The 23,323-nt window shown below is 41.0% G+C and overlaps 1 protein-coding gene across 3 annotated transcripts in view; it reads left to right on the top strand.

Moving 5' to 3' along the window:
* Ero1b (endoplasmic reticulum oxidoreductase 1 beta) overlaps nt 1-23,323 on the top strand; it is a 41,203-nt gene that overhangs the window by 4,558 nt on the left and 13,322 nt on the right. For 2 of the 3 annotated variants that reach the window (XM_028859751.2, XM_028859739.2), the window contains exons 2-9: nt 5,525-5,644; nt 9,900-9,983; nt 12,091-12,132; nt 13,534-13,616; nt 14,230-14,303; nt 18,474-18,594; nt 18,701-18,747; nt 21,513-21,524. In XM_028859751.2, coding sequence (XP_028715584.1) covers nt 5,525-5,644; nt 9,900-9,983; nt 12,091-12,132; nt 13,534-13,616; nt 14,230-14,303; nt 18,474-18,594; nt 18,701-18,747; nt 21,513-21,524 — 583 coding nt within the window. Of the gene's footprint in view, nt 1-2,536; nt 2,653-5,524; nt 5,645-9,899; nt 9,984-12,090; nt 12,133-13,533; nt 13,617-14,229; nt 14,304-18,473; nt 18,595-18,700; nt 18,748-21,512; nt 21,525-23,323 lie in introns of all 3 variants that reach the window. The other variant, XM_037205935.1, reaches the window with a different exon arrangement.

The following is a 23,323-nucleotide window of genomic DNA, read 5'->3' as shown; positions in this document are numbered from 1 at the left end:
TCCTGTTCTGTTTAGCCTATTTTATTCTTCTTGTTTTATTTAGCCTATTCATTACAGTCAGACTACTACCCTGAAACTGCTCTCTCTTGTCAAGGTTACCAAGGTCTTTGTTGCTAAGACTATAATAGTTCTCAAACCTGAGGTTTACCTGTCACCAGAACTTTTCCCCACAGCTCAACTCTTCCTCTTCTAAGTACTTACTTCTTTTGGTGTCCAGGATGCTAACTTTCCTGGTTGACTTCCTCTTTGGTGGGCTAGTCCATCTTACAACACTTGGCTTGTTTCTCCTCTGCCCTTGATCACTGGTCATTTGAGCCTCAGGGTTTGTGTCTATCTTGTTCATCTTATCTGGATGTTTGGTTTGAAAACCCAGCTATGGGCTGGTGAGATGGCTCAGGGGTTATGAGCACTCACTGCTGTTCCAAAGGTCCTAAGTTCAATCCCAGCACCCACATGGCAACTCACAACTGCCTGATGCCCTCTTCTGGTGTTCAGATGTATATGCTGACAAAGTACCCAAATAAGTAAGTAAGTAAATAAATAAATAAATAAATAATTTTTTAAAAAGCTAGCTATACCTGAGTCTCAGTTTTATAATTGAACACAAGTAACCTCAGTTCTAGATCACCATATCCAGTTTTTTATTTTCCAGCATTTACATTTGGATGACAAGCATCTCCAAACTTCAGAATTAGGAAGAAATGAATGTAGTACCTCATTAGGACAAATCTACTACTCCCTCATACCTCTTCGTGCTTTCTTGATTGGTGAAAATTAAACCGTAGATTAATATTAAATATTCAGGAGGGCATGGCTCAACATTACTCCTGATCAATGGTGGTGAGATACTGACCTAATGTAAAAACTTTGGAAGTCAGCCTGCTGTTCACCTATAAAGCTGAATGTGTACTTAGAGCAATTTTACACCTGAGATTATCACCTTGAGAAAGTCTTGCACATGTATCCAAGATATGTGTACAAAGATGGTTGTGTACCTTTGTTCTTTAGACTAATTTATAATCAATATGGAATACATTTGTTTCCTGTTTGCTGCTATAACAAATCTCCACAGTTTAGTCACTAAAAACAATATAATTTTTTTAATCTTATAATTTTAGAGGCCAAAAATCTGAAATTGAGTTTTACAGTGCTAAAATTATGACAACAAGGTGGGAGCCCTGGAGGGTATGGATGGGAACTGTTTGTGCTTCTGCCAAGCTTCTAAAGGCATCTTTATCTTTGGCTTGTGACGACTTCCTGTATCTTCAATGTCGGTACTGCATCCTCTTCTAATTTCTCCTGCCTCCTCCTGATAAAAAAATCTGTTAACTCTGTTGGTTTCCCTTGAGTAATCCAGTATAATCTTCATGTCTTAAGATCCTTAATCACATCTTTAAAATTTACTTTTTAAAATTTTAAGTGTGTGTGCACTTGCTTGCTTGCACAGCATGAATGTAGAGATCAGAGGAATTGGTTGTTTCCAACTTTACATGGATTCCAGGGATCAAACTCAAGTAACCATGCTTGCCCGGCAAGCATCCTTAACCCACTGAGCAATCTTACCTGTCCCCGTCACATCTTTAAAGCCTCTTGCTTTGTAAAATAATATCCTCTTTTTTTTTTTTTTTTCTGAGACAGGGTTTTTCTGTGAAGCAGTCCTGACTGTCCTGGAACTCAGTCTGTAGACCACGCTGGCCTCAAACTCACAGAGATCCACCTCTGCTTCTGCTTCCCTAGTGCTGGGATTAAAGACATGCACCACCACCACCTGGCAAAATAATATCCTCTTAAGATTAAGTTTGTGAGCTGGGAAGTGATGGCGCACGCCTTTAATCCCAGCACTCAGAAGGCAGAGGCAGGTGAATCTCTGTGTTCAAGGCCAGCCTGGTCTACAGAGCAAGTTCCAGGACAACCAAGGCTACACAGAGAAACCCTGTCTTGAAAAACAAAATAAAACAATAAAAACAACAACAACAAAAAGATTAGATTTGTGAAACAGTATCTTAGGAATCAGGACTTGCATACCCTGGGATGTTCTTCCTTCTGCATGGAGCAAAATAGAATAGATAAGCTGTGATTTTTTTTTTTCATATTATAAAGCACTATTTACAACAGGGAAAGTAAATGAGCCAGCTGTAAGTAAAACTCACCATTATAGACAATGCCAAAGTAAAATGTTAGCAAAAGTAGCACCTTGTGGAAGAATTGAAAGGAAATGATATTGATATTAAAAAACAGAGGAATTGTGAGTATATTATTTAGGGATGCATACAAAGAAAATTGGTTACAACAGTAAGCTTTATTTTAACCTCTTAGGTAGATGTAATTGAGAAGGAACTTCAAGGATGTGGGCAATATTCACATCTACATTTCAAACGTTTGGTGGCACACAGGGTTTATCTGAATAGTCTTTGAAAGTTACAGATATGTATTAACCGCAGTTTATACTTCTCACAATGAAAATGGCTTTTGTGTGTGTGCATATATGCATGTGGAGGCTAGAAGTTGACATCGGGTGCCATCAATCTCTCTCCAGACAGAGACAGAATCTTGATGAAGTTGGAACTCATCAATTCAGTTATACAGGCTGACCAGCAAGGCCCAGGGATCCTCAGTCTCCGCCTCCTTAATGCTGTCTCCCCAGCTTTTTATGTAAGTGTTGGGAATCTGAATTTAGGCTTTTATGCTTGTGTAGCAGGCATTTTGCTGATTGAGCCATCTTTCCAGCCCCTGAAAATACTTAAAAGTATGATGGTTTACAAACCAAAAGTTTTCAGTTTAAAAAACATTACTAAGAAAGAGCAGTTACTTTAAAAGGTTTGTTGTCTGTTTTATTTTGGGGTGGGGAGGCAGTGTTTCTTTGTGTAACCCTGGCTATCCTGGAACTCACTTTGTAGACCAGACTGGCCTCAAACTCAAAGATCCGTGTGCTTTAACAAATAAATCTTGCCTGGAGATCAGAGTGAGGAGCTAGCCACTAGAAGCCAGGCAGTGGTGTCTCATACTTTTAATGCCAGCACTTGGGAGGTGGAGACAGGAAGTGATAAGGCAGGGCAGAGAGAGGAAGTGATAAGGCAGGGTGGAGACAGGAGCTCCACTCCTTTCTAGCTGAGGATTAGATAGCAGTAAGAAGTCTCTCTAGTGGCTGGCTCCTTTACTGATCTTTCAACATTTATCCTATATCTGACTCTGGGTTTTTATTATTAAAACCAATTAGAATTTGCCTGCCTCTGCTTCCCAAGTGCTGGAATTAGAGGCATGTGCCATAGTAGTAGTTTGAATAGGTATGGTCCCCATAGACTCATGTGTTTAAATGCTTGACCCATAGGGAGTGGCACTGTTAGTAGGTGTGGCCTTGTTGGAGGAAGTGTGTCAGTGTGGAGGCAGGCTTTGAGATCTCATATATGCTCAAGCCATACCCAGTGTGACAGTTTCTCTTTCTGCTGCTGTGGATCAAGATGTAAAAATCTCAGCTTCTTCTCCAGCACTGTATCTGCCTTCCATGATGACAGTAGACTAAACCTCTGAAACTGTAAGCCAGCCCCAATTAAATGTTTTCCTTTATAAGAGTTGCCATGGCCAGGTGGTGGCGGCGGTGGTGGTGGTGGTGGTGGTGGTGGTGGTGGTACAGGTACACGCCTTTAATCCCAGCACTCAGGAGGTAGAGGCAGATGGATCTCTGTGAGTTTGAGGCCAGCCTGGTCTACAGAGTGAGATCCAAGACAGGCTCCAAAGCTACACAGAGAAACTCTGTCTCAAACAACAACAACAAAGAGTTGCCATTGTGTCTCTTCATAGCAATAACCCTTACTAAGACAGCCACTGTACCTGACTTAGAAAAAAGTATTTTAAAAACAGCTGTGTGTGTGTGTGTGTGTGTGTGTGTGTGTGTGTGTGTGTGTGTGTTTTGCTTGAGAACCTAGAAGTGCAATGAAATTTGGGAGTTAGTAAGAGGATTCTAGGAAGAAGGATGGTAAGTGCAGAAATCCAGAGCTGAAAGCTGGACAACTAACCCTTGTTCTTTATATAAAGGTAACATTGCTGCCTCTATGAGGGAGGGAGTTGAAAGAGACACTTCCACCCAGGGAAAGAAAAAGGATTGACTAAGACTTCTACTTCCGTTCACTGCTGGTGTGTCTCCTTCCATCCAAGGACTTTATGAATAGAACCTTTAATAGGCAGAGTCCTGTACTTGTTTTTAATTAAAACCTTGAACTGAGATAGTTGCAAGTTCATGTGCAGTTGTAGGAAATAATACAGAGAAGTGCTGTGTTCCCTTTACCAAGTTATCACAATGGTAACATCTTGTAAAGATACAGAATTATAAACAGGGTGTTGCCATTGTAGGATGATTAAGTATTTTCCCGACTCTGTGTCCATTATTTGTATGTATTCACATTTTTATTACATTGCAGTTTCGTGCATTCACCACCACAGTGAAAATATGGATCAGGTTAATCACTTCAATCATCTATGCTGCTCCTATCCTCCTCCCCCCATCATTATCATCATCATTGTGTGTGTGTGTGTAGAGAGAGAGAGTCATTTTTAATAAAGCTGAAGACTGTCTTAGGGAATTTTTTGGACTTAGAATTTGCCTCTTACATACCTGTTTCTCTTCTTGGATTCATGGATACAGACTTTAAAGCCTGGTAGATTTGGGAGTTAAGTTCTGTAGGTATGTAAAACAATCAATGTAAGCTTGTTAAACCATAATTTCCTTATTTTCAGGATAGTTTTAAAGAGTAGATGAGGTGACATACTAAAGCTCTTAACTCCATGCCTGGCACATAAGTGACAGCCTAGAGGAAAGATGCAGGTGGTCTCAGTAGTGGCATTACACTGTGGCTTCTAAGTTAGTCTGGAATCGAGTGGCTACTTGCGTTTTTTATTGACATTTAGGCAGATGAAAGGCAGAAGTATCTTCCATTTGGAGCCCTAAAAGGTTTGGTATTTCCAAGTAGATATATGTAACTTTCTTGTTTTTTGTGGGTTTTTCTTTTTCTTTTTTCTTTTCTTTTTTTTTTTTCCGAGACAGTGTTTCTCTGTGTAGCTTTGCGCCTTTTCCTGGAACTCACTTGGTAGTCCAGGCTGGCCTCGAGCTCACAGAGATCCGCTTGCCTCTGCCTCCCGAGTTTTTTGTGGTTTTTTATATTCAACTGCCATAGTTAAAAAATGACTGCTTTAATGTCATGAATCTTAAAAGTAGTTTTTACAGTAGTTATTTTGTGTATGTGTTGGGGGCTGAGTACACGCATGGCATGTATACAAAAGTCACAGGATAAGTTCAAGAGACAGTTCCTGCCTTCCCCTGTGTGGAGGGAGATTGAATTCAGGTCGTCAGACTTGGCAGCAAGCACTTTTTATCCACTAGGCCATTTAATTGGCCCTAATGTTATGAATCTTAATCAGTAAAACTGGCCAACTCGAATGAATAAATTATCTCTTAAAATAATAGACTAGACTTAAGGTATAAACATTAGCGATTTGAATATCTTGTATCTTATACATATGTACGTTCTAGGTGACTGGAGTGCTGGATGATTGCTTGTGTGACGTTGACAGCATTGATAACTTCAACACCTACAAAATCTTCCCCAAATTACAAAAGTTACAAGAGCGAGGCTATTTTCGTTATTACAAGGTAAGGTGGAAAATTTTAATTCTGTTAATCCAACGATTTCTATATAGTTGTCTGCAAATGTGACTTGTTTTATTATGTTTTTCAAAATAAATCTTTTAAAAATGAAACTTTAATAAAAGTATCATAGTAGAAAAATTATTTTATTACATACCAAGAATCTGCACCCCCTTCCTATGTTTGAGGAATCACTCTTTCAGTTTTGGTTTTGAGATGAAGACTCCTCCTTTACAGACATTTCAGTTGCCCACACTGTTGGCCTCTGTGAGCATAGGTTCTGTGATCTGGACTGAGCTGTCCAGGCTTCATTTGGGCGTCATGTTTGTATAATGGGTGTGTTGTAAGCAGTGCAGAGTAACAGACTGTCACTGACCTGCTGTGTGGGGGCTGCAGACCAAGTGATGCTACAAATAGAACACACTCTTGTAGTAATTCTGTAGAATCTGTTTTTAACCTAGCATGAGTCTCTAGGCCTTCTGGAAATACCAGAAAAGGCAGTAGCAGACTTTTAAGTATTTCAGCAATCAGAACTCAAAGAAACAATTGTAATTTTACATTTTTAAGGAGAAAATACCAAAAGTGTAGTCTAGTGAATTAAAAAAATTATTAGTGTGTATCCACCAAACAGTGGGCTTCATGATGGCCTTTTAGTTCAAGTCCATCATGTACTTTGACCATATTCACTCCCTGTTCCTCCAGTCTGTGTCCTCTGTGTGTGCGCACAGCTCTATTTCACAACTAGATTTTAAAGCTATGTTTGACTTTGATCTTGTTCTTGCTTTCAGGATTTAGTTGGTATATAATTTGATTTTCATTTTAGTTTGTTCTAAAATTTAAACATGGTTTCCTTTTTAATCTTGATTCTGAATAGATTATCTTAGCTCTTTAAATATTTTTGAGGGTGAAAATTTTGGTCTTTTGGCAATTGTAGGTTGTTCAAGAAGATAAATTAGAAAATTACAGATTTGGGAACCCATTCCTTTGCCCACAAATACCAAGAATATCCAGAAAGGAGTGAATGTTTCTTCTTTGTATAGAATCTGTTAGGAGTTCAAAGACAAATCTGTACCTAACTATGGCTGATCTTTCATTACAAATAAGATAGGTGCTTCTGAGTCCCAGCATGAAATCGCTGACTGTATGTATAGCTGTTTCCTTTGTAATATTAGAAAAATCATATGAAGTTACTTTTATATTTCAAAATGGTTGAACATACTTTTATATTTCAAAATGGTTGAACATACCAACTTCATGTGGTTCAGTGTAATGCAATAGAAATTTCCTGTGTGCTGTCAGAGACTGTGCCTTCATTGGGTGTCCAGGTGACATTGCCACTGACTCCGTCCCAACCCTCACTCAGGTACACCTCCCTTTTGAGATTGCATCTTCTATTTTTGTATCCATACAAGGCCAGGCCCATTGAGGAATTGAATATTTGGATGAATAGATATCTCATTTACTCTTCATATGAAAATTTTGTTATTATCCACATTTTTAAATTGAAGAAATCATAGGCCTGAGTATCCTAAGTAGGGTACTTGTGTTGACTAAGAAACAGAAGTTTGAGAAAGACAGAAGATAATTAAGTAGTTTACGAAATTTAAAGACAGACTGAAGTAGTACACTTGAGAAAAGATGAAAGTGGAGCAGGCACTAGTGGTCCTTCCCTTTAGGATGCCACCAAGACTTTGTGGTGCTTGAATCTAGGCTCTCTGGCCTGTTAGGCATCTAGGCAAGCACTGTTCCACTGAGCTGTGTCATCAGCCCTACAACTTCCAGGCTGAATGAGCTGTTTTCCTGTAGTTTTTGTTCTTTATACAAGAGTCAAATTTCTAGAGGAGAGAATCATGATTGGTCCAGCTAGTCATGTGATACCTTTACCAAAAGAAGGAAGTATACCTTGGATGACAGTGCCATTCAAAGGAACATGAGGAATCATTGTTTATCAAGGAGAAATTAGAAGACCTTTCCAGAAGAAGGGAAAATGAAAGTTAAGTAGGCAAAAATAACAAGGTTGATTTCACACACACACACACACACACACACACACACACACACACACACACAGATAGATACTTGGATTCAGCAAACAAGGAAGTGGAGGTAGAAGCAACCACTCACCTTTGTAGCTGGGCAATTGGTCCGCATTGATGACTTCGTGACAGCCTCTAGTACTGTGGATACAGCAGTGAATAAGACAAAGCTTTGGTTCTGCTTAGAGAGACAGACAATAAGTAAATAGTGAACTGTAATGTCAGATGTAAGGTGAATGCTGTAGAGAAAAAGCAGGAGACAGTATAAATGGGGTGGCGTAAGGGATATAGAGATAAGTAGCCTTGCTTTGATGAAATGTTCAGGAAAGGATGGTATTTATGCTAATGTGACATTTGAGCAAAGACCATCCTAATGTGAAAGTGTAAGTGTGGTGAGATCTGTGGAAAACATTCCAGGGAAGTTGAATGAGTAGATTGAAGAGTTTTGACACAGGAGTAAGCTTAGTATTTTAGGAATTAGAAGAAGGCTTAGGCCACAGAAGCAGGTGAATGAGGAGGAGGATTAGAGAGGTAGGTTGGGGCCAGCTTTAAAAGCATGAGCGTATACACATGGCTCATACACAAATACATATACAAACACACACAAAAACTATACAGCAATATAGTGGGTGGTGATTATACTCTAATTACTACTTTAGAGGGTCTAGCCAAGGCTTGCTGCTGTTGAGAGACCTCAGTAAGGTAGAGAAACAAGCACTCTGTAGGAGCAATAGCAGATAAAGAGAATGGGCAGTATAGAGGCTTTGGGACTTAAGGAACCTGGTGTGTCAAGCAGAAATGTAGTGTAACAGATGAGGTAAAGGAGACAGAGGACAGTGGCTACAGAGCGGCACCTGTAGAGCTGCTGCAGGGTTGTGTTTGCTCCTCCAAGGGGAGGAAAAGGCACAGGCAAAGTTCTGAGCAGACTCTGGTAGGGTCTGCTTGGTTTTGATGTAACTGTTGCTGTGTGCAATAGGTAGTGGCAGAAGGTGGGGAACTGTTGCAGTAGCTTAGGCAAGAGACAAATGGTGGTTGTGGAAGTGGTAAAAAAATAAGTAACAAGTAAGAGAGGAAACAGAAAACGTTGATTTTTTAGCTTGGGCAATATATCTATAAGTCTTGTTGGATTATCAGCTTCCTGTTGTATGAAGGATTTGGAAATCGGTGACCTCTGCCATTTTGTCCATTCTCTGCCTCCTAACAATGGTAGAACTGATGGTTCTTCATTCTTTGTTTGTTTGTTTGTTTTTTTGAGACAGGGTTTCTCTGTGTAGCTTTGCGCCTTTCCTGGAACTCGCTTTGTAGACCAGGTTGGCCTTGAACTCACAGAGATCCGCCTGCCTCTGCCTCCCGAGTGCTGGGATTAAAGGCGTGCGCCACCACCGCCCGGCACTTCTTCATTCTTAACACCACAAAGCTCTCCATTGCTGTAGCCAAATACACATGCCCCCCACTTTTCATCTTCCTAAAGTGTGACCTCCTCAGAGGCTCCACCCATCAGCATCACTACTATACAACTCTGGGTTTTCCTTTGGAACATGTACTACAATTTGTAATGAAATAAATGTGCCAGTATTTGATTTCTCTTTTCTTCAGGATATTATAAGTCCTAGAGAGAGAAAGCTCTCTTTTGCCTTGAGCCTAACCTGGTGTCTGACAGATAGCCAGTGCTCAGTACATACTGACTAAGGGAGTGTGGGCACCCCGATGCTAAGGTGGTGGTCAGTGTTTGGGGAATGTTAAAGTCATTCTGAAATGCTGCCCAATGACAACTGTGCTTCAGAGGAGCAGTGAACTTAAATGCTGTCCCTCTTTCCAATGTCAGAGAACCCATAGCCATTTGTTTCAAAAGTTAACATGCCACCCAGCTGCAGTCATTTAATATCTGAACTGTGTACGTGCCACAGGACAAGAAGTTTCTCCCTCTTATTACCACTGTGTCACCATGCCCAACATAGTGACATTGGCAAACATTCTGTAATTATCATGCCCAATTGTTTTTGTTTTTGTTTTTTTGTTTTTTTTTTTTTTTTTGGTTTTTCGAGACAGGGTTTCTCTGTGTAGCTTTGCGCCTTTCCTGGAACTCACTTGGTAGCCCAGGCTGGCCTCGAACTCACAGAGATCCGCCTGGCTCTGCCTCCCGAGTGCTGGGATTAAAGGCGTGCGCCACCACCGCCCGGCCCATCATGCCCAATTGTTAATGTTGATTTCTTCTTCCTCGAAAGGTTAATCTGAAGCGACCATGTCCTTTCTGGGCAGAAGATGGCCACTGCTCAATAAAAGACTGTCATGTGGAGCCCTGTCCAGAGGTACAGTAAGTAAGAGTATAATAATGGGGGTGGGGCTTCCTCTTGGGCTTTTAAAAAATCACAACCTCTGTATCCTTGTATTTGGATTTATTCACAAACTTCATAGGCTTTCAGCTCTTATGACTAGACCCCTTGAAAGATGAGTTGAGGAATTCTTGTGTCCAGTGCTGTTGGTGATGGGATGTGAATATAAGTCTTGATTTTAAAATGGGAGGAAGACCAGAGCCTTGTTCTAGGATTAGACCTGCAGTGGACTTCATTGATCTTGCTTCATAGGCAAAAAGAAAAGTTCAGGACCTTAAACTTCACATTTAAAATGGGGATTTCAGTGCATGAAGTGAGAAAATCCAGCCTAGAGTTTCATTCCTTTTTTTTTTTCTTTAAAAATATGTTTACTACCATATAAATAAAGCATAAAAATGTTTCTTACTAAGGGACTGTTACATTTTAGGGATGTGGAGGTGGGGGGAGCTAGGGGTGTCAGAGAGACAGACAGACAGACACACAAACACATATATAGGAACCTACATTCTTACACATAATAGGCTGGTACCACTGAGATACACCCCAAGTTCTGATACTTCAGTTTTGACATATAACAAAATTTAAAATTATTCTCCCTCAGTAACAATTAATTTTAAGCTGTATTTTAGTTTTCAATTCTTTTCTTACCAAATCAAGCTAGTTTGTGGGCCTTAAAAATAGTTTTAAAAAAGAGCATCTAGAGGACCAGTGTCATCCTAAATGGAAGATTCTTTAAAAATGATCTTTCTTTTCCAATAAGAATAAGATATTCATGGAAAGTGGTTTTAGTTTTAAATGATCTCAGACTTGTAGGAAAGTTCTAAGAATGGTCCAAGGACCCCCTGGGTGTGTTATTCAGATCACCTGGATGTACATGTTTGCTTTACTCCCTGAACCATTTAAGCGTGCTGCAGACTGGTCCTTTATGTCTGAATACTGTTGTATTTCCTTAGAAGCAAAGTGGTTTTTTTTTTTATTTTTTTGTATATGACTATAGCCAAATTAACAAAATCAGGATATTAATCATTTTGATAGACAGTCATCACATGTCATCTGCTGACTATGTGTTGTGCTTTGTAGCTTGTCAGTCCAGTCCGATATAAGGGCTGCATGTTGTTGTCCTGTTTCTTCAGTTCCTTCTCCTCTGGAACAGGAGCCAGTATTTTTTTTTTCCTTTTGGTGCTAGTGCCGAGATCAGAACCCAGGGCCTGTGCATACCAAACACGCACCTTGCCACAGAGCTACACACCCAGGCCTGCCCAATTTTAAATAGTTTTCTTACTGTTGAATATTAGAAGTTCATTATTTGGCTTTGGTTTTGTTTGAGATAGGGTCTCATTATGTAGCCCAGGTTGGCCTGGGAGTTATGTTCCTGCTTCAGCCTGTGCCATGTAGCTAGACCTGACCGATTTGACTTTGATACTGTGTGTGTGTGTGTGTGTGTGTGTGTGTGTGTGTGTGTGTGTGTGTATTTGGATTTGGATTTTTGCAAGATAGATTCTTTCCCTATAGCCTAGGCTGGCCTTGAATTCATGGCAGTCTTCCTTCCTCAGTTTCCTGAGTTCTGGGATCACAAGTATGAGCCACAATGCTGGCTGGCTCATACTAGGTTTCTAAGTTGAGTGTTTAATTCCTAAGTTCAAATGACCGGTTACTTTCCATCTGTAGTGCATTATAGCCTTTTCTGCACTACATTTCTGATAAGGAATAAACACACTGTTGATTGAAAAACTCACAACAGAGGCTGGAGAGGTGGCTCAGGGGTTAAGAGCATTTGCTGCTCTTACATAGGTCCTGGCTTTAGTTACCAGTATTCACATGGTAGCTCAGAGCCATCCATAACCACAGTTCAGGGGATCCAGTGCCTGACCTCTCTGGCTGCCACAGACAGTAGGCATACACATGATGTTCATGCATATATGCTGGCAAAACACTAATACGCATAAAGTATACATTTTTTAAAAAGAGGAAGCAAAGTACATATGCATTTGAGATCAGTTTCTTCTTGCTCCCCTCCTTTCCCTCTGATAGCAGCCATCCTTTCTGATTGTCTTCTAAGTAATGTTACTGTTTTTCTTTTAAGAGCAAAATTCCAGTTGGAATTAAAGCTGGGCCTTCAAATAAGGTAAGTTACTTTTCTTCCTTGAGTATTTCTGGATAAGGGAGGAGGGAGGCATGGGGGAGGGGGGCAGTAGAGAGCTACAAGTTTAGCTGAGCGTGGAAACACTTGGCCTCAGAATTCAAATCGTTAACTCTTGAATCAAGCAGTGAGACCATGCATTACTAGCTTCTTTTGAAATGACATCCGTTTGCGGAATCTCTAGATGAAAAACTCTCAATTGTAGCTGCAGCAAAAATACTAGTAGCTATTTTCATTCTTCCGTTTCAATTAGTGTCTGTTAGGTTCAGATTACATTGTACAAAGAAAATTATTACCATGATATTTTGAGCCAAGTACTTGGAAATGGTGTTAAGGTATTCTTTGTACCCCCTTACCCCCTCTAATGAGTAAGCTGTGTTCTTAGCTGGAAGTTAACTCTCATTTTCCACGGCTGCACATACATGATGAAGATCTTCTTTCTCTGCCTTCTTGTGTACTGTCTCCTTGTTCTATCCATCTCTTCCATGCATTGTTGATATTTACTCACTCACATTTACTTTGGTTTCAAAGCTATAATAAACAAAGCAGTATCAAGGTAGTCCACCTGCTGAACACCATTCTAGTCCCATTTTACTTCCTCCTCCCCAGAGCCATCCATTTCCTGAAGTGACTTATGTAGTTCTGATCTGACTACATATGTATCTGTCTATAAATAACACACTTTCAGAGCATGTGTCTGCAGTACAGTAATATACAGATTATTTTATGGAAAGTTAAAAATTTTAGTAATTTCTTCAAGTTGAAAATATTTTTCAGTTTACATTTTGGCTCATTGTTTTTGCTTCTAAAGTTTTTTCTCTGTTGACACATTGGATCTTGTGCATTCACCCTCACAGCAATATGCTAGTTGTTTGTTTGACTAACAGTAGCCGCCCTGCACGTGGACATTTAGTCATTCTGGTTCTTTGCTCTTGCAGTGAAGCACTGGCATTTTTATCCCTGGCTTCATTGTGTGCACATGAAAGTTTCCCTAGTACTGTGTATAGAAGTGGGATGCTAGAAAATAGGGTCTGTGTATCTCAGTATTTTAAAATGAATCAAAACATTAAGATGGTTATAATATTAAAAAATGTTTCCTTGAGATATGGTCTAAGCTGAAGACTAAATTCTAGGGACTTATGTGTCTGTAAAATTATAGATACATATTTATCCAATTTCTTTCCTGGATGACATCATCACCAGCATACACATGCTAACTGTTGCATTTTTAATGCCTTTGCTCACTTAATGGGTAGAGATTTATGCCTTATTTTTAAGTCTTTTTTACAGTAAGGATTTTGATGATAGAACAAGTCATCATTGATAGATTGTCTGCTAAAGAAGAGCTAATCATTGTCATTCAACTTCATACGAATTTTCTTGTAGTACTTGCAAGTGGCAAACAATACCAAAGAACTGGAAGACTGTGAACAGGCTAACAAGCTGGGCGCCATCAATAGTACATTAAGGCAAGTTTAGTTGTACTTAGTTGTTTATATCAATGACTTTTTTATTTCCAAGTCAGGGTTTCTCTGTGTAGCTTTGGCTGTCCTGGAAGTCACTCTATAGACCAGGCTGGCCTCGAACTCAGAGATCTGCCTGCCTCTGCCTCTCAGTTGCTGGGATTAAAGGTGTGTATCATCACAGCCCAGTGTGCCACCATAGCCTGGGTTGTGATTTTGATACTTGGGGGTTGGTATTTGAGGGTTCTATAAATATAGAAGCAACTTAAATTTAAAGAATTCAGAAAACAAGCTGAACTTCTACTTTAGAAAAAAAAATAACATTACTACATCTGTATGTCATTTGAGTTTTGTATATAAGGACTTGTTATATGTTTTGTAAATTAAATTCAAAATAATTACTAGGGCTAAGAATCATTTTTAAAGTAGTTAGGAAATATAAACTCATCGAAAGTGATAGCTATGTTTTTCATGTGGCTTTTTATCATTCCTTCATTTAACTACTGCTAGAATTTGTGGCATCATCTTCTGAAGAAATGATCTCTATTTTTGTTCATTAGAATACAAAGTTAAAATGTCAGCTCCAAATGTAATTGTTTTTTATTCCTCTTTTCCATAGTAACGAAAGCAAAGAAGCATTCATTGACTGGGCGAGATATGATGACTCACAGGATCACTTTTGTGAACTTGATGGTAATAAAATAAATTGTCATCATCACTTTAACCTGAAGCCTTTTATAAGACAAACTGTTGAAAATATGACCTAAATTAGTGTTTAACACTAGATATCTCTGTGGAGACCTTACTATTGGTAGTGGCATTAATTGTGAGAGGTTAATAGCAAGAGGCGAAGACACGATTCAGTCTTAGATCTGAGTTCCAAACCTGTATTAACATTCCAGCATGCCATCTCCCGCAGGCCTTCACTTCAGATCACTTGGTTCTGTGAACAGGCTGTGAGAATTTGGTGGAGGTCTCAATAAACCATAACAATTCCTGCAGTACTGAGGAGGACTCTGACTTGACTTCCTCATAGCCCTCTCTTTCCAAGCATCCCTTGGAAGGATACATAGGCAGGATGGGGTCAGACAAGTCATTACCGCTCCTCTTAACAAAAGAAAGTAACAGTAACTCAAAATTGCCTGAGAATATTTCCACTGTGTTGTGCATTCAAATCATTCATTTGGCTTCTCTTCAGTTTTTAATGTAGTGTTAACTTGTGGGAAGTAGGAAAGAACTTGAGACTCAACCCACACAGACGGAAATGGACAGCAGCAACTTCCAAGTCCTTTAGGAATCTAAGGTGGTCGTGCTGCTTTGTAATGATTTGAAGAAGTTTCTTAGATTGTCTCAGTTTTCTATTGCAGTGATAAAAACCTCTACCAAAGCAGCTTATACAAGAAAATAATAATTTAAAAAAGCATTTAATTGGACTTCACAATTTCAGAGGGCTCGAGTCCGTGGTGGTAGAGTGAAAGCGTGGTGGCAGGAATAGCTGAGAGCTCACATCTGGATCCTCAAGCACAAGGCAGAGAGAGGGAACACCAGGGATAGCTGGAGTCTCTTGAAACATCAAAGCCCACCCCCAGTGACCCAGCTCCTCCAACAAGGCACCTTCTGATCCATCCCAAAGAGTTCTTCTAACTGGGGGCCAAGTATTCAAACATGAGTCTATGGGGCCATTCTCATTCCGACCGCACCGACCTGTGCTGTCGTGCACTTTAAGATGGAGTAAGTTACGGAGGGCTCATGCTGCAGCAGAATCAAGATGAGAACTGAGAGCCAAAGTGTTACCATGGTTATCTAGATATACGAATAGACAACCAGGGCAATGTGAAATGCCCTCATTGTGATGGTTAGAGTTGATGGTTTGTCAGAGCTGCCTTCTGTGGCTGCTGTCCTCTCTTCGTGATTAGAAGTACCTCAAGTCACTGTTTATTTTACTTCACTGTTCTTTCATTTGCTCTGGTTGACACTCAAGTATGCTGAGTGCTTACCAGAGGCACTTCTTAGTGCCACGACTCATGCCTGTGATCCCTGTACTTGGGATATGGAGGAGGGGGGATCAGAAATTCAAAGTCATCCTTGGCTACATAGAAGTTAAGGCTAGCTTGGCTACAGAGACCTTATCTCAAGGTAGAGGCAGGACAGAAAACTGAGCTTACCCTCTGATCTCTATGTGGCTAGCATGGTCAAATAGAAAAGATAGCTTTGTAGAGGGAAGAAAACTTTCAGAGACGGGGGCATAGGAGTTATAAGGCACATCAGTGTAAAGAATACAATTTCTGTTTGAATTAGCTAGAATCAATGCCATAACTGGCCTGGGGGTTGGGGAGGATGGCTGCAGCATCACTATGGGAACTAGCTGCATTGCTCACTCTGGACAGAAGAGTTTTTTTTTGTTTTGTTTTGTTTTTTTAAATATCAGGTAGAAGTCTTGGGTTTTGTGGACTCTGTACCTGTGGCACACTCTCAGGTCTGGGGTGATGTGAAAGCGGCACTTGAGCGCATGCTCCGTGGTCTTCAGGACCTGTCCTTCCCAGCTCCACGCCACACTCAGCCCCTGGGTATCTTATCAACCCCCTTGCATAAGTTAACAAATCCTACCCTTTCCATGATTTGAAAAAGTATTAAAAGATTTTTAAAATGAAGGAAACCCAAGAACAAAAGTTTTATTTAAGGAGTTTTTTAAACTGATGTAATTTGATTATACACTTTTTAAAACTTTTCCTTAAAATACTTCATTAGATGACTTGTGTGTGTGTGTGTGTGTGTGTGTGTGTGTGTGTGTGTGTGTGTGCATGCATACATCTGTGGTGTGATTATCAAACCCAGGGCTTCATTCGTGCTAGGCAAGTATGCTTTCACTGAGCTACATTGCTGACTCACTAAAATATACTGTAAATTGTAGCTATAAGTTTTCTCCGGTCCCACCCGCCCCACAGTCAGCCACTGCTTATAAAACAATCATTGGGAGGCTTGATATTATTTATGAACTGGATGGCCTATGGCTCAGGCTTCTTGCTAGCTAGCTCTTATAACTTAACCCATTTCTATTAATCCATAAGTTGCCACGTGTTCCATGGCTTACTGGTACTTTCACATCTTGCTTCTCCTGGCAGCAGGCTGGCGTCTCTCTCTGCCTTTCTTCTTCCTGTCTTTCTCTTGGATTTCCTGCCTGGCTATAACCTGACTTGCCATAGGCCAGAACAGCTTCTTTATTAACCAATCATAGCAACAGCATACAGAAAGACCATCCCACAGCAGTAAATTGTCATGGTTTGATGTCAGAATCTTTTTTCCTTTATAGTTGTTGAATGGGTTTTCTCTGGTGAGAAGATTGGTGCTAGTCCCATCCACACATACATCTCAGACCTGCACATGTTTAGTTTCACACGTACACACTCAGAAAGTATAGATGTGTGTGTGTGTGTGTGTGTGTGTGTGTGTGTGTGTGTGTGTACACGTATGCATGCATGTTTATATCAGAGAATACAGTAATGATATTCAATGATATTCAAGAAGTTTTCTATATTATGGAATCTGCTTTACAAATGAGTTTAAAAACAGCTAAAAGAAACTAAAAATGCATAACTGAGGCTGGAGACATGGTTCAGCAGTTAAGAGCACTGGCTCCTCTTCCTGAGGACCTGGGTTCAATTCCCAGCATAACTATGTATAACTTCGGCTGCAGGGATCTGACACCCTCTTTGGGCTTTTGTGGGAACTGCACACATGTGGTGCACAAACATACATGCAGGCAAAATACCCATACATAAAATTTTAAAAATGACAAAGCTTAGAAATAAATGAGGCAGGCCATTCTGTTCCTGCTTGGCCACTGCTCCCTTGAAGTGTACTCAGTAACCTTGTCGTTTTTTTTTCTACTCTGGAAAAAATAGAAATTAAATAATAAATTTTAACAATTCTTATTGTTTAATTATAAAAAAGAAAAATGTACTTTTTTTCTTAAGGTTTGTGTTTGTTTGCAGGTATCAAAAACCACTTAGCTACATCCTACATTCTTAGCCCTAAAAAGCAATGTTTTTAAAAACATCATGGCTTGAACTTTTTTTATTAGGATTTTTAAAAGTAATGATTTCAGTTCAAATTAAATTGCTTGTGAGTTTTTGTATATCCAGTTGTAACTTGTTTCCTATGCCTAAATTTGTGTAGTGTGTTATCTTTGTGATTAGAATTAGAGATCTTGCATTCTGTAAAATCATGTTTCCATTATCTCTGTTATATTCAGTCAATTTAATAGTGACAATTTGTTGTTTCCTTTATATTCCTCCTACATCATGATAGCAGCAGGTAGCCCTCAAAGAGCGTGGGTCAGGTTGCCAGTTTCCCCTATGATTATGGGGGTGGTAGTCATTGAATAGCTAATGAATCTTGTTCAGTGACAGAAAATACACTATCAGGTAGGAAAGGAAGAGGAAATTTAATGACCAAATTATTCTGTAGAGAATGATGGAAAAACCTTTGTAATATAAGCTGTAACAATATAGTGTTTCCCAGTCCATGTTGAGGTAGATCATTATAGAAAGAAAAAACATCACATAAATCTGATTCTGTTATTTCTTTTTATTCCTGAGTAGTTATAACTAAGATAGAGAATGTTACTTGAGTCAACTTTGAAAAGCCAAAGAAAGGAAGAAGTTGTTCTTTCCTCTCGAGTAATTTGTCCAAGTTCTATAAATTCAGGGTCAAGTGCGGTCACAGGGGTTAACCACCCAACAGTGTAAGTTGGATGTGACTTGAAGCAAGCACTTCTCTGGTTGGGGAGTCGCTGCTTTGTGATGCCAAGCTGTAGGTGAGTAGTGAAGTTGAGTGGTCTTTCTTACCACTTGTTCCTGGCAGATGAGCGATCTCCTGCTGCACAGTATGTGGACCTGCTGCTGAACCCAGAGCGGTACACCGGCTACAAGGGCTCATCGGCATGGAGGGTGTGGAACAGCATCTATGAAGAGAACTGCTTCAAGTAATGGAGGGCCAGAAAGGGAGAGGCAGATGGCTGTTTCTGTTGGGAGAAGGTGACACATAACAAGCTAAACGGTTTTACAGCTGGGCTTTGTGTTCTCTTCCAGGCCTCGGTCTGTGTATCGGCCTTTAAATCCCCTGGCACCCAGCCGAGGTGGGTTTTCCATACATCTCATGCATTTTCAAATTGAAGAAAAGTAAATCAGCAGTTTATATTTTGCTTACTTTTAGTGATTAGCACAAGCATGAGTTAATAGATTAGATGTCTTCTGGAGCTCTGTGCCAGGTCCTAAACTAGGAGCCTGGTGTAGGATGGATTAGAAGATGTGAGGGATCTGTACATCCCTCAGATTTCCTGAAATTTCAAACTCTGGAGTCCCAGGTCCTGCACCACAACAGTAAATTAAGAAGCCAGAGAATGAGGACCCTGTCCCCATGTTTTTAAACACTCTAGTTCAGGGGTTCTCAACCTTCCTAATGCTGCGACCTTTTAATACAGTTCTTCATATTGTGGTGACCTCCAATCATAAACTTATTTCATTACTACTTCATGACTAATTTTGCTACTAATATGAACCATAACTTAAATATCTGATGTGTAGGATATCAGATATGTGACCCCTGACCCACAGGCTAAGAACCTCTGTTTCTTGGTGATGTGCAGCAAAGGGGAGAGTTGGGGTCTCATCACAGCTTCTCCACAGTGCACACATATCAGCTGGGAGCCAGGGGAGCACATGGCACGGGAGGCTGGGCCCCACCAGAGACCTGTCTAAAGGGTTCTGGGGTCCTCCCCATGCACCACGCTCTCTGCACAGGAAGGATGGATGAGGAGCGTGCAGACACTCAGGCTACCTGCCTGCCCTCAGCACTGCTCCAGGCCTGTACTCTTCCACTAAGTAACCAACGGCCAGCGGGCCAGTAAGTGTGTGTATGGTCAGTGTGAACCCGAATTTTACATTTTCAGTTTAGTTGACTTGATTATAAAGATGGTGGCAGTGTCAGCTGCCTTTGTCATCATTGAGAACTTCCATGTTCGGGCAAAGCTCTTAGCCCACAGCACATGATACTGAGGTCTTACTGTAAAAACATATGTAAGGTACATGTATAGCCAGTGTGTTGTTCAGGTGGTGTAGCATGCTGAGGTCAGTGGGGACATCTTCGTCCTCTTCTCTCTCTCTCTCTCTCTCTCTCTCTCTCTCTCTCTCTCTCTCTCTCTCTCTTTTGGTTTTTTGAGACAGGGTTTCTCTGTGTAGTTTTGGTTCCTGTCCTAGCTCTTGCTCTGTAGACCAGGCTGGCCTTGAATTCATAGAGATCCGCCTGGCTCTGCCTTCCTAGTGCTAGGATTAAAGGCGTGCGCCACCACCGCCTGACTTCCATCCTCTTCTCTAGGAGCAGCTAATCTCTGGGATTGACCCTGTAGCTGACCTGCCATTCCAGAGTTTAGGCCGGGACTGAGTGAAAACGTTGACATTCCTAAGTAGATTTGTGCCTTCTGGCCTGAGGCCCAAGTAGATGTGGAGTGGTTGAACATGAGCATTGCTTTTAGATGTTGGCTCTGTCAGGGCAAAATGCTGTTTTTCAAGCTCATTCTGAAACTGACTGGTAAAAGCTGAGACTAGGAGCAGAGTGGTCATGACTTCTATATTTTGTCTCTTTTGCTGTTTTTATATCATAACTTTTATGGTTTCAACTTCAGTGTCTTAATTGCACAAAATGTTATAAAAACTGACACCATGGAAGCTGTATAAAGGACAATAGGAGATCCCTCCTTCTGTTTCCTGTTATAGTTAAGGAGGGCTTTTCTTCAGACCGTTTCTGTAATTACTTTGTTTCAAAGTAGAAAATACAATTGTTTGTTTCACAAAAGATGTCAAATCCAAAGAAACACTTTGTTTCCATTTACCATAAATTAGACCAAAACCTGCAGCAAAGATGAGGAGGGGGAAAATCAGCAATGAGATAGGGAGTGTAGAAAAGACAAACACGGGAAAGACTGTTAGAGCCAAGCCAAGGCAGTGAGAGTGGACGCAGCTCTTCAGGCTGCTGAAGGAAGCCTGTAACTCTGGCTGACTTGGAGGGCTCCCTACTGACGTGGTGGGAGAGGACTCTGTCTCCTCAGCCGTTTCTTCCACGGTGTTCCTGAAGCAGTGGCAGCTCTAGACTTCTATAACTCTTTTTCCAAAAGTCTTTGAGCAACAGAACCTTTTTCTGAAAAATAAACTGTTCTGTCAGAATACGTCAGGCGAAAGCAACAAAAGTAAGCGGTAGAGGAGCCAGCTCAGCCTTTGGGCCGTCCACCCCAGGAGAGTGCCCTTGACCCTCTTGTTCAGGCTGTCTGAGCAAAAGCGTAATCATCTAGAGAAGTACTCAGCATGGACACGATCCTGTCCACAGAGGTTGGGGGAAAGGGCCGGAAGGATATTTGTGTATTTGCTAAGCACTGGAACTAGCCGCCTCTGGCCATTTCAGTTGCTTCCTGATCTTTTAATGTGCTGGAGATGGAACCGAGTCTTTATGCACACTAACATTTTATCACAGCTATATCCCCAACTCCCTAGAAGGCCACTCCAGCCTAGAACTCACCTCATAGCCCAGGCCTTGAACTCAGGGATGTCGTCCTGCCTCAGCCTCTCAAGTATCCAGGATTATGCACCTGTGTCCCAGGCTCAGTTCCTTTTCCCTTCTTGTTTCTTCCTGTCTCCCTTCTCCCTCCCTGTTTGTTTTGTAGAATGTGGGAATCTTGTACTCTTTGGCTTGCAGACAAGGCTCTTATTTGCAGGATGCCTGCAATAGCAATCAGAGTTCATGGTACAGTGAACTGTTTAACAGTGAGGATAAGCCATGTGTTAACATTAGCAGGACTGGAATCTGGCCGGGGTAAGGCATTTTGTAATGTCTTTCTCTTTTCTCCTTTAGGGGAAGATGATGGTGAGTTGAAACTCGTGTTACTTCAACCATGGAAGAACCTTTTTACTATTAAATTTTGGTGTTTTTCTTCTTTTCACCAAAAGCAGGTGGCTTAGCCTATTTTTTTCCCCCCGGAAAAGAATGGTGAATGGTGATAAAAATGAATTTTTTTTAAAATAACAGAATTGTCTTATGTTTAAAAAACAGACCATTTTACTTAAATGTTTAGAAAGTGCCACTTTCCTATTTTCTGTTAACAAAATCTTGAAAGTTGGTGGTAAAGACACTTTCTGCCAACCTTGATGGCCTGAGTTCAATCCCCAGTACCCACACAATGGAAGAAGAGAGCAGATGCCCTTAGTTGTCCTGTGACTTCCACACATACGCTCTGGCACTCATGAACCCCCCACCTCCCACCCACATACACAATGAGTAATAACTTTAATCTACGTGAAGATTCTGAGGAAATGTAGCAAAGTTTTTTTTTAATCAGATAATTTGTGACTTCTTTATTTACTTATTGACTTTGAAAGTTACATTCTCAGTTCTCAATATAGTGTTTAATCTTATAAAGACTATTTACTAGCATTTGGCTGCAAAATGGCCAGAAAATTATTCCAGTTGCTGTCTCCTTGCCTATGTTCAGTAGCATTAGCAGAGTGGGGGGATGTATAAAGTGCACACTTTCCCTCTGTGAGCCAAGGATGCGCAGAGGAAAGCAAATGCAGTATACAACCACCACAACAACATACAGAAACTCGGACACCCAGCACCCCGCCCCAGCAGGCGTAACTCAGTTCGGGTGAAACAGCACTTCATGCGTGGATGAGACATGATGGGAAAAGCTGCCTGGAAGAAGTGGCCTTTAAGATGAATTCGGAATTAAAGGAGCAGATGTAGATGAGTAGAACCAGCTAATACGGGCTTGTCGGGGAAGTAGCATGAACCTGAGAGCTGAGCAGGAAGTCTAGTGTGTTCCCTGTGACTTGTCTGCAGTGGGAAGACTGAAGTCGTCTAAAGGGATGGTTTCTCCAGCCCAATGGGAGCTGGTAGTTGAGGTTATTTGAGGAAGTGAGGTAGTAACAATCCTTCACAGGGTAGGGTAGGTAGAGTGGTTGACCGCAAAGCTGTCTGCACTGTTCTGTGGTGGAATGGAGAGGCACTCGGGAGGCAGCAGAGCACCCAGGGTTTATCCCTGAGACTGGGCAGCACCTCTGTGGGCTGGGTTTTCTGTCCTCTCAGGAAGTCCAGCAGCATTTCCCTTTCTTTCCCTAACTCAGAAGAGCGTTGTTGAGCCAGAAACAGTTCTTCTCTCCTTTTTTTTTGGTTTTTCGAGACAGGGTTTCTCTGTGTAGCTTTGCGCCTTTCCTGGGACTCACTTGGTAGTCCAGGCTGGCCTCGAACTCACAGAGATCCACCTGCCTCTGCCTCCCGAGTGCTGGGATTAAAGGCATGCGCCACCACCGCCCGGCGGTTCTTCTCTCCTTTAATGACAAAATTGTGTGTGTGTGTGTGTGTGTGTGTGTGTGTGTGTATCAGCAGTGTTTTGAAGCATGTGTCATGGGAAGTGGCTAAACAAGATCAGTGCTATATGTATTTATTTACATACTTCGCTTTTGTTGTGGCAAAAAACACTTAAAATCTCTCCATAGTTTATAAGAACACAATACATTGTTGCTAATTCTAGTCAACATGCTGTATAGTAGACCACTGGAACTTACTGCTGCTCTGGAACCCAAGTTCTGTGTTTCTTACCACCTTCTCCTGGGTGCTTTAGGTCCTACACAGATAGGTCATAGTCTAAGCAAGATGGGTCACAC

This window comes from Peromyscus leucopus, chromosome 5 (assembly GCF_004664715.2).
Source record: "Peromyscus leucopus breed LL Stock chromosome 5, UCI_PerLeu_2.1, whole genome shotgun sequence".
In the NCBI taxonomy this organism is placed as follows: Eukaryota; Metazoa; Chordata; class Mammalia; order Rodentia; family Cricetidae; genus Peromyscus; species Peromyscus leucopus.
This window is presented reverse-complemented; position numbering and strand designations above follow the sequence as displayed.